General features: G+C 29.6%; 1 protein-coding gene and 1 non-coding gene across 2 annotated transcripts; both read right to left on the reverse strand.

The window, feature by feature from the left end:
• Nucleotides 1–438: 438 nt before the first annotated feature.
• LOC106684495 (protein argonaute-2) lies at nt 439–2,404 on the reverse strand. Its single transcript, XM_014426615.2, has one exon. The coding sequence runs from the start codon at nt 2,389–2,391 to the stop codon at nt 766–768; it is 1,626 nt and encodes a 541-aa protein (XP_014282101.1). The 5' UTR covers nt 2,392–2,404; the 3' UTR covers nt 439–765.
• A 5,182-nt stretch (nt 2,405–7,586) lies between these two features.
• TRNAS-AGA (transfer RNA serine (anticodon AGA)) lies at nt 7,587–7,668 on the reverse strand. Its single transcript has one exon. It is a non-coding gene; the product is annotated as a tRNA-Ser (tRNA).
• Between the last annotated feature and the right edge of the window lie 4,163 nt (nt 7,669–11,831).

Genomic DNA, 11,831 nt, shown 5'->3' on the forward strand with positions numbered 1-11,831 from the left:
ATGTCATTACACGGTGCCAGAAGGCTCAGGTGATAGCCGGGGATGTTTTGCTTGATAAATAATTCTCCAAAAATTACATGTTGATAAAGAGATAGATGACTCAGACATATAATTGACTCCCATTCATGGAGTTGACATGATCCATTTAAAAATTTTCGTATAATGTATAAAGTTAAATTGTACATATCAATAATAAAAACTGATGTTAGGGATATGTAAGGTTCAAGTATGAAACAACACAAGTTTTTAATTTAAGGTTTTTATTTTATTATTATACATCTCTGCGATATCGCAAATGTACACTTTTGTTATTATATAGATACATTATAGTACAATATGTTGTTTATTGAATAAATACAGCACAATGGAATCTTATCAAACATCATTTGTAACTATTATTTACAGTGACAAACTATTTGATTTAGAAAGCAACAAAGCGCAATATATCCTTATTTAGTCAGTATAAAAAAAATATATATATATTACTTCAAGTATAAAAATATAAAAATATTTATATATTATTCAACAATAAAAATAAATTCATAACAATATTACTATACTAATTATGAGGAGCGACATTCGGGGATAATAATAGAATGAAATATCTTCCTTGGAAGCATATCACTTTGGAATAGCCTAAATAAAATTATAGCCGATGATAGTATTTGGATATTTATACAAGCTTGGTTTACACTATGATAATAAGCTGATAGAAAAAAATCAATAAATACCTTTAATGGCCTGATCAGAGAACACTTTGCCCTTTTAGACCCAGCCGCCTCCTTTTCCTTTGTGGATGTGACCATGAGCCTCTTGGCCCTTGTGCCCTCCCGCTTTCTGGAATCCTTCGTTGTGTCCTTCTGCATGCTTGTGTCCTGCGTGGCCCTTATGCCCTTTGCTGGTCTCGTAGGTGTGTCCTTCCTTCTTCTCTCCTTCGACTCCCTTGACTGCGTCTTTGTATCCGGAATCCAAGTGTCCCTTTTTAGACTCTCCTCCCTTGGCTTGTTGGTGTCCTCCTTCTTCATGTGCCTTGACTTTTTCGTGACCAGCGTCGTGTTCCTCGTCATAGAAAACTTCATCTTTCTTATATTCATCTTTGTGGTGAACAGTTCTGAAGCCTGAAGTCTTGTGTCCCTTCTTATGTCCCTTGGAGTGTGACTTTTCTTTACCTTTAGCTCCTTTGTGGTGTGCGTGACCCTTGTGGTAAGAGTTGTGTTCATCGAGATGACCCTTTTTCACTCCGACTTCTTCCTTCTTACCACCCTTGTTGTGCTCATGTCCATGCTTTTCTACGTGGCCTTTGTCATAATGCTCGTTTGTTTTATGGCCTTTAGCTCCTTTTTGTCCTTTAGCATATTGTTCTCCATGGCTGTATCCATGTCCATCTTTCTTTTTATAGTTGAGATGGATGCCATGTCCATGTGGTCCATCAGCGACTCCGATAACTCCAATGCCTGGTCCGCCAGGTCCAACAGCAATTACACCTGGGCCTCCATGGGCATGTGGACCATGATGCAGACCGATGATGTCGTGTCCGACTGGTTCGATGATAGGGTGCTCTTCGTAAGCGTCATCGTAGCTGTCGTCGTCCTCATCAGTAGCTTCTTCTATGTCAGATACATAACTCGAGCCTTCAGCATCCAAAGCATGGTCGGCGTTCTTGGAATCGGCTATAGGTAGAGGTTCAGATTCGACAGCGCTTTTGGTTGATCGGAACCTGCCACCCGAAGGAGCCTGGCGGACTGGTGCTGCCTCACTCTCTGCTGGGACGTGGATGGCCGGTTTCAGATAGCCTGTCCTGTAGGACTGGTCGTCTTCGTATTCAGTTTCCTGTCTGGGTTGTGAAACTCTGCTGGATACAACTTTGGAAGGTTTATAGGAGTTATCGTAAGAACTCACTTTGCTAAAGCTCTTAGAGTTTCCATCACTATAGCTAGATTTCTCTTCGTTTTCTACGTACTGGCCACTGTTATCTGGAAACCTGACAGACTTAGTTCTCAGTACCTGTTGTTTCTTCGGAACACTCCTTTCTTCAGTCTCCCTGTGTACAGCCCTACCCTCTGGTATTCTGATACCTGATTTCTGAGGAATATCGTACTCATTGATGGGCTGAGCTTTGTAAATCGGCACGGGATTGTCATTTCGGTTACTGTAACTAGTTACCACTTGCACATTACCGTCACTATCCATGAATTTCTGAACTGTTCTGACTGGGAAGTTAACTTCGGTTGGGCCGACATCTTCCAAAGCACTGGGCTGTTGGTACGTTGCTGATCCACGAGATGGTTGCCTGTAGTTGTAAAGATTGGCTGATTGGACGACTTGTTGATCGTCCTGCTGTGCTGGTGGCACTGCAGCTGTAGAAGCGATCACTAGGAGTAACACAAACATTTCTGATGCTGGATTGGTGGCGGCGGGCACTTTTATCTAGCTGAAGGAGGCGTTTAAAACTCTATTAGTGGGGATATGTGGCAATAGCGTTTCGGTGGGGGCCCGCCACGGCAACACATGCTGAAGAAAGCGTGGCGCCCCCGCGACATTGACACAATCTCGTAACCAATTGCCCATGAACCATCCCCTACCGGCTCCCGAGCTTCTCCTTCTGATTATTCAGACTCTTAGGCACTTGACTAAAAGAATTCTAAGTCCCGAAACATAGATCAAAAAAATATATTGGAATTAAAATGTAGTTTTACAGAAAAATGTTAAATAAAATATGATTTTTGTATAAAAAAAAGTAAACTTTTAATTTTTATTTGGATTATAGACAATGAATCAACAAAAATTAAATTCTTTCTTGAGGATAACCTACACAGGAAATAAGTTGGTTATGATTATTATACAAGACTAGTTGTGGAACTGGACTTATGCATAGGTCGGGACAATCCTTCAAATGAGGAATACAATAATCCCTATTTTTGAAACTATTTTGAATCTAAAATTGGTAGTTCTGATCCAACTGGTAACTTCGCGATAGTCGTTGGTTTTAAGTTTTTAGTTTGTTTAATTTTACTAACGACCTGTCCAGTATATCGATGACTTACTTCACAGTAGTACAGTACAGTTTCACTAAGATTTGAAAAAATGCAACTAACAGATTTAGGTACAAAAACTAAAACTGTTGAGACTAAATTATAATTGAAAAGTTCTAATGTTCCAAAAAGTGAGAATCTTTAATTGTTTTGCTAATTAGAAGCTTTAGGTAGATAAAGTTAAAGTTTCTGTCAGTTAAACTAACAATCTTTTGTGAGGACGTTGTTAGAGCAAATTTGAATAGATATAAGTCCATTTGTTTCCATTCAATAGATTGTTTGTAAAACGATGAGAATTTAGTTTGAAATGAAATGTATTATTTTTTCTTAAACTATGTAATCATGTTTTCTTTTTTATCTTTTTTTTTTTGGTGTAAAATTTTCGTTTTATTAATGCGCCGTTAAAACTAGCGCTAAATGTTACAATTATAATTATAAATATAAATTGATTTCTTGATGTTTATTACAATAATGAAATAAAATATATTTTAATAGATAAAAGTTTGGTATGCCTGCAAGTCTGAATTCATTTTTAATCTAACAGTGCTACTTTTATTATTTAAAAAGTTTTTAAGATTATAAAATTCTTTATCTTTTAATTAATCTTTCAGTTACTTTAATTACTCTTTTAATTACTATTCAGTATGTCCATAGAATTTTATGAAGAGCTTTCAATTCTATAATCAGGTTACCAGCATTACAGTTTAATTTTAAGGACAACTAAATATGAATGTTCCTACTTTGAAGATATAGCTTGATTTTTATTTATTTTTTTATTAGCGATAAATCTGTTTTTATGCAATAGAATCACACTAAATAAATTTTTTCATATGAATTTGATTGAACTAATGGTTCTTTGCTTTTGAATATTTTCTTACTTTGAAAAGTGCATATATTAACTTTATATTAAACCCCTAAGTTAATTATTTCTCATGCCGTCAAATAAAACCATCCAACCAGAAAATGGTTTTGTTTTTACCGACTATATAAGGGATACAGTGGATAATGTCGTTAAAAATTATATATTTAAGTTAACTTCATATTACAATATTTAAAGTAAAGTAAATTCTGTAAAATTTGAGCAGTAATCATTCTTTTCACTCAATCATTTCCGAGTCCATTTTTCATTGACTAAAAGTTTTTCTAATCTTCGAGAAATAAATATTTCATGAATCAATTTTGGCAAATATGTAAAATACTGTTCATAAGAAAGTACTAATTATAAACTACTTTATAGTTCATTCAACTAGGTTTAATGTAAGTGCTAATAGACATCTATACTTCTTATAGTTCCTGAGATAGGGTATTTCAGAGACCAAAAGTATTTTTGTAACATTTAGAAATCAACATTTTGTGAATGGTTTTTGTTTTTATTCCTAAGAAAATATTTATGATAATGTACTTTTTAGTACTTTCAATTAGTTTTAACTTGAGTGCTAATAGTCATATGTACGTATAATGGTTCTTGCGGTATAGTTTTTCATAAACTAAACGTTTTGTCCTGAGATATAAAAATCAACAGTTCTTAAATTTATTTTGCCGAAAATCTTGGAAATTGCTGTTTCTACGAAGATAAACGTTATAAACTACATTATAGCACTTGCAACTAGCTTTAACTTGAATGCTAATTCACATCTATACATCAAATTGTTCCTGTGATCAAGTTATTATTAAAAATAAAAGGATATGCCTGAACAACTTCGTAATCATAATTTTTTGGAATTTATTTTGAAAAATATCATAGTTTCATTTTTCCTACGAAGATATTAAGCTTAAATTACTTTATAGTACAACTTGAATGGTAATAGACGTCTGTACATCTAATAGTTTTTCGTAAAACGAAAAATCGAAATAAATATTATGTGAATTACTGATTCGTGTATGCTTCAATGTAAAAACTCTAGTAGTTAATTAAATAATTAATTATTTTTATAATACAATATTAGAAATATATATCTTTTTATTGGCAGAGGTGAAAATATGAATAGTGGGCGAAGGATGGGGCCTGCCCTACACCTGCTTGAGGAACTATTGTCGCTCTGAAATCCGTTTCGATCCAGATCAGACGAATCGGGGCCAGTGTTAAGGCTAGCTCAGCAACATAATAGATCTTACACGGACCGATTCGCCAATTTCTCTAGTTCCTAGATCGTTCTGTACCCTGCCCTGTCTGTACAGTGGGTTCACAATCACGCAACTATATACTATGTCTTCACTCACAACTCACGTTTTATCATCAATTAACGAATCGTTAATTACTAAGTTAGTATCCAAATAGATAGTCAAAGATCAGTTATTTTTAACTTTTGTAGAACAAGTTAACTGCATTTTAGGGTAAACAATAGTAGGCTCACTTTTCTATCTATTCCAAAAAACATCTAGATATTTAAACTAAAAAAAAAAAAAAATAATAACAAACAATTAAATATATACAAGTTAAACTTGTATTAATAATATTTAAATAATAAATAATTAACTTATACGCACTATAATATACTAGTAATTTATTTTCAAGATTTAGATTTCTTAAAAAAACTTGAAGACCTTATGAGGTTTAAATATTAGTTTAACTTAAAATATCAATGTGCCACAATGGTTGTCTTTTTAAAATTTTTATTTGATTTTTTTTTCAACTGAGGCCCTTTAAAAATGGAATTAAAGAAGTTTCCGATTAATTAACTTTATGTATTAATATATTGGATAAGGGATAGGCTTCTAATTAGTAATATATCATTTAATTTTAGGAGTCGTTCTATATTGGTAGAGAGAGAAAAATCTGAAGGTCATCAACGCCCATGTTTCATATTTCATAATTCAATTTCAAGATTTAGAATTCTTTAAATAATTACTAAATAAATTTAAATAATTTCTTATTTTAGAATTATTTAGTACGTTTAACGAACTTTCGGGTTTAAATCATATTCAAAAGGTAAACGCTTTTTAAGAAAATTAAAACCAGTTTTATGTTTTTCTGGTCATCATTTAGGCCATCCAATAAACCTTTTATCGTTCTTTAAATTTTTTTAATTTTCCAATTATTTCATTCTTAAAAAATTTCTATTTTTTCCATTACTTATAAGTAAATTTAAATTATAATAAGTATGAAAATCATAAAAACATTTCAAATATAGTAAAACAATATATATATATACATTAAACCCAGCACAGTCGTACCCATATGCAATCTATTAATATTTTAAAAAAAATATATACATACAAAAACTAAAATAAAATAAATAAGTATATTAAACTAAAAGTAATAAATATTTAATAACGTAATACTATTAAAAAAATTGTAATGTAATATATAATTAGAATAATAGCCAACTTCAGCTAATTTAAGATTAATAAAAACGAGCTTGCTCATATTCAATCTTCAGTTATTTTAAAAATCGTTCCAGAAAATTTAGATTTTTTAATTTATATAAAATTATTTTTTTATTTTTATAAACACACACAAATATAAATGATCTATTTCGAGTTTTCAAGTAGTCGATAGACTAATGATAAAAGAACTGTTTTTACGTTTCTGAGAGATATTTAAATTTCAAATGTTTTAAATTAATTTTATTTTTAGTTTGTATCTGATCATGGAACATTTTTTTAATAATTACTTAATCATTGTTTGTAGAACCCTTAAAAAATGACTCGATTATAAATCTTCTTGATCTTCTAATGTATAATTTGGTTTGAATACACCGACTTTTAATTACGAGTCATTATAACTGTTATCTGATAGTTGTTAAAGAACCATTAGTTGTTGTAATTATGAAAACCTAATTCCTCGTTCAAATTGAAATATGGATGTTGATAATATTTTTTCTATTCAATATCAATTCAAAGAAACGTTTTTACAATATTTTATTATACAATTTAAAAAAAATGCGAAAATTTTTAATTTTGATGAAATACGTTTTGCTGGAGAGAATATTTAAATGTTTACTATGGTGTTATCGAATCTTATAATTGTGTTATTTACTATAATTTTAGTTTCTAATTTTATTTATTTCAAAGTTTCATAAAATATTATATTTATATAAAACATTAATATCAGGTTTGTAACTCATTATAAATTTTTGAAAATTCATATTTAATTAATTTGTAATAAGACACCAACATTAAATGGTTACTACTAAGATAAAAGGAACAATAAATTTAAATTTTTATTTTATAAATTAAATTAATTTTCATAAATTTTATTAATTTGTAATAGCTTTACATTAATTAATATTCTATTTAATTTTTTAATTTGGTTTTAGAGACAATGTTGAAAATGTGTGTAATAGATTGTTTGAAAATGGCTAATGGGCCAATAATTAACTAAAAAGGTAGTCAAAATAAAAATTATACCAAAGATGTTTATAAATTTATGAAATGTGGATCTTTATCTGTTTGGATTAATATTCAAAATAAAAACGACTGCTATAGATTGATATTTTTGTCTTTGCAGAAACATTAATTTAAATAAATATATTCACGATTATATTTTTAGGTATATATAAAGTAAAAAAATAATAAATATTTGTTTTTACATAGTATAATTAAAAAAAAGTTCGCAGTCGGTAGGACTCGAACCTACGCTCCCAGAGGGAATCTGATTTCTAGTCAGACGCCTTAACCACTCGGCCACGACTGCTTGATGCATGTTAGTTCCACTATAGATAATATAAGTATTTTTAATTGTTAACATATTTAATTATGATAATTAAAAGGGCATGTGGATGAAGGGATTGTGTCACAAATAATAAATTTTCAGAAAACAAAATTCGATTCTTTTTTGTTAGAGCATGTTATGATTTGAAGTGTATAGCCCCTTCTAGATCTAGTTATGAAATGATTTCATGAAGTCTGATTAAATTATTCATTTTGGTGTACCATCACAAGTAATGTATTTTAATAATTATGATTTACACCATTGTAACCTCAACTCAGTTGTTTTGTAATTTATAATGATTATATTGGTTTTATGTGGAGCTCAGTAGGTAAGGTGCTGTGCTACTATCTCTAAGAACCCGAGTTCGATTCCAGCTGTAGCAGATAATTATTTTAAATGTTACTCTTGCCGTGCGTCAACACTGTGGGTTCGGCGAGCCACCAGGAGTCCACCTAGCTTTTATAAAGTAAGGTACCCTTCATTGGGGAAAAATATCATCATGAAATCATCGTAATCAAGAAAAAATCATCTATTTGCACAGCGGTTGTCCAAGAAACAGTACTTCCTTAAAATGTACTGAACCCCTGAGTCTTCATGGGTAGTAGCAGTTCAAATTATCAATATAGGCATCATGTGAATCAGGATAAAAATGATAAATACTGAGTATGTGCTCTTGAGAAAAAATAAATAAATGGGCTATTCAGAAAAAAAAAAATTATAATTTGGAGGTCAATTCTTAAATATTGCAGTTCAAAAATAATTTGCTTGCATTTTTGTTATGCTCAGTCTGCTAACAGCGGCCATATCGATTCAATTTTTCTGTAAGCCAGTACTGGACGACTTAAAACGGATTGATTGAACTTCAAAGTAAATTATGCTATTACTTCGACATATTTTAATACGGATAGAAGTTCACTCTATTAAATCTAAAAATTTATTTGCTGTTAGTATTTTAGTAACCATTTTTTGTTAGTGGTACATTTCTTTTTTCTTAATACAATCTGTCATTCACATTCAGACATTGGTAATTGAGATAAGAGAGCACATTAACACCATCTTCAAAGAGATAATAATTAAATAATAACAAATAGAAAAAAACAACACACACAAAAAAAAAAATAAATCTACAGTAATTAGCATCATAAACTCGTTAATTTGTAGAGTAGTACATACAAACTTTCAATATCTACTATCGACATTTGCTTAAGTTTAGTTAATGAGTCAGATGCTATCACGAAGATGCTCCCTTTAACGATTGGCACGGTCAAACGGCTCAATTAATGGAAATTTTTAATCGAAGCCGGGGGACAGTGTAATGGGTTTTTAAACGCGTTAGGAGAACTCGCTTGGGCAGGTCTGATTATATCCTGCCTGGGGCCTCTACAGGGTTTACTATGGTCAGGGAATTTTAAAAACAATTTTAGTTGATATACTCCGGAATAATAAACAAAATCTAGATAAAAGTTACAAGCTTTAGAACAAGAAGAAGCAGGACATCTATTCTTGATAATTGGTTGTGATCTTTTTAAAATTAGTCAAATGAGTTTTTTTTAAATTTATTATATACATTTAAACATTTTTATGATAAAAAAAATTAACTCGGTTGTTTGTATTTTTAGTGGGATTTATTTTAAATTAATAAATATCAATAAAAATAACTGAGGAAAAACTGCTTGGTCCACATTGAAAAAATTAGGGGTAAAATTTGGTCCATATGATTTTCCTTAATCATTATGATTCATATTTATTATTATATAATAGATTATATTTTGATTTTTTTTCTTCATAATTCATGTTTGAACACTGAAAGAGTTTTAAATATTTAAGTGATTCGAAGTGAAAATATCTCCAATTGAAATTATTTGTAAAACATTTACATTATCGTATAAAGCAATTCGGGGCCATCATTAGGCTTACTTTTTATTAAAAAAATGTTTAAATATATAATTTCGTATATGATAAAACAACTCTTCTTCTTATTAGCCCACATATAAAATACGATAATATATTTTGTTGTCAACTTTGTTAAAATACACATGACTTGTTTAGATTAAGGTTAATTTTCTTAAATTTAATTGTTTCATTCTTTCAAGTTTAATCTGATCATATTTTATTTTAAACAAGTTTTATATTTGTATATTTTATAGTTGTTTATTTTAAACAAGTTGTACTTTAAGTAGTTTAAAAACAATAAATATTATTATATTTTAGGTTTGGAATAATAAGGAGAATAGTTGATGCATGATATAAATGCATGAAATTATATTTAAAATTTAAAAAATAAATAAATATGCCTGATGATGGGTCAATAGCAGAGAAATAATATTTATATTTTTTTTACAGATAATATTTATATTTTTTAAATGATACAAAAATTTCAATATAAGAAAAAAACAATTTTTTTTTGTTTTTTGTATATTTCTTATTGTTTAGTTATTGAATTAAATCAGTACCACTACAACCTAAGAGAAGGGTCAGGGGTGCAGTATTTTGTAAGGAAATATTGTTACTAGTTGATCTAGTTGGGTAAGGAGATGATGTGGTCAGAATCACACTGGTATATTTTTTTTTTTATTGAGCATTATTACATTCTGTCATATTTTCAGACGATGGTAATATGGATTATGACTATTCACTCCATATTTACAAATATATAAATTAAATGATAATAAAATATAAGAAATAGAATTGAAAAAATACATACAGCATAAAAATAAAGATAAAACAAATTTAAATTTTAAGTAAAATAATAGAATCTCGCTCGACGTTTAATTGGTGTTTCCAGTATAATTAAAGTTGTAACTTTCTAGAAGTAAATATATCGTTAGTATATATACTATATTTTTTTATTTATTAATGTTTTTTTATTTACTTCTTGAAATTTAGAACTGTATTTATACCAGATTCACCACAATGAAATGTGTTTGAACTATGATTACGTTAAATATTTGTGAAGAAACTACCCAAGGTAGCACTCCAATAACGTTTCAACTAATATCTTGGCCATCTTCAGTTTTCATATTATTGTTAACTAAATGATTTACACCAACCACCACTGAATAAATGCAGAGCTAATGCAGAACTCGATAGTATAAAAAAAATTCTAAAATTCTATAAATTTTTTTTCTCGGTTCCTAGGGCGGATTGGCAAGAACCCTCCGACAAGTGTCTAATATTTTTCGATAGTGTCACCTAAAAAAATCGGTGATCCCACGTGGGTAGCTTCCCTTGTCAGTAATAAAGTTGTGAATTTATGCAATGCTATACATTTCCACATGGATATCCATCCCTTATTTCTATATAGAACAATGTACCTGTCTTATACCCCGGTTTATAAAAATATAATTGTTTTTGTTACAGGTTTCTCGAAGTGTTGAGATGTCCTATGAATAAGTAAAAAATAATCAACCTTCACAGATAAGGCGAATCAGTTTATTAACTCTCTAACCCAATGATAAATCTGGAAAGATAAAAATGGTATATTTCTTCATTTCTATCTATAAACATTAGATCTTTACATATTTTTTTCTATTCTTCATTTTATTTGCCACTTTTACAATTTATTATAATACACTTTGATTGGATTTAATTTTAAATTACATATAATGTTCTATAATGAGTTAACCTCGAGCTAGAAGATAGGTTGAGCTCTGGTCGCTCATATATTCTTCACTGAAGTTAGTCTAATAAGCACTTAACTATGATTTAATGTACTTTTATGAGAACTAAAAGTTTAGTCAATTTTGATGATACTCATAAAATTTCGATACACCTTCTAACCTGAAAATTAAATAAATTGTATTACTATATATATTTGTTCCCCAAAGATTATGTTCTTTAATAATTGCAAAATTATTCGTCTTCCTCCTTTTATACATTTCCTTAATAATATATTACCGTTACCCCCTTCTCCTTCTCTATTCTTTTCTTATTCTTCCTAACCTACATATTTGTTTATCACTTATAAATATTATTATTGTAATATTTTCAAATAGACGCCATTTTTTATTTCCCGTAATTATACTTGGTAAATATATCTATTTTGACTAGTAATTATACATAGTTTTCATTAAAGTGATAAAAAATTGAGGTGAGATAACTGACTTTTTTCTCCTCTTGGGCTCTTGTACTAATAATCAGTAACT

This window comes from Halyomorpha halys, unplaced genomic scaffold (genome assembly GCF_000696795.3).
Source record: "Halyomorpha halys isolate HHAL.00 unplaced genomic scaffold, Hhal_1.1 Scaffold587.1, whole genome shotgun sequence".
NCBI lineage: Eukaryota > Metazoa > Arthropoda > Insecta > Hemiptera > Pentatomidae > Halyomorpha > Halyomorpha halys.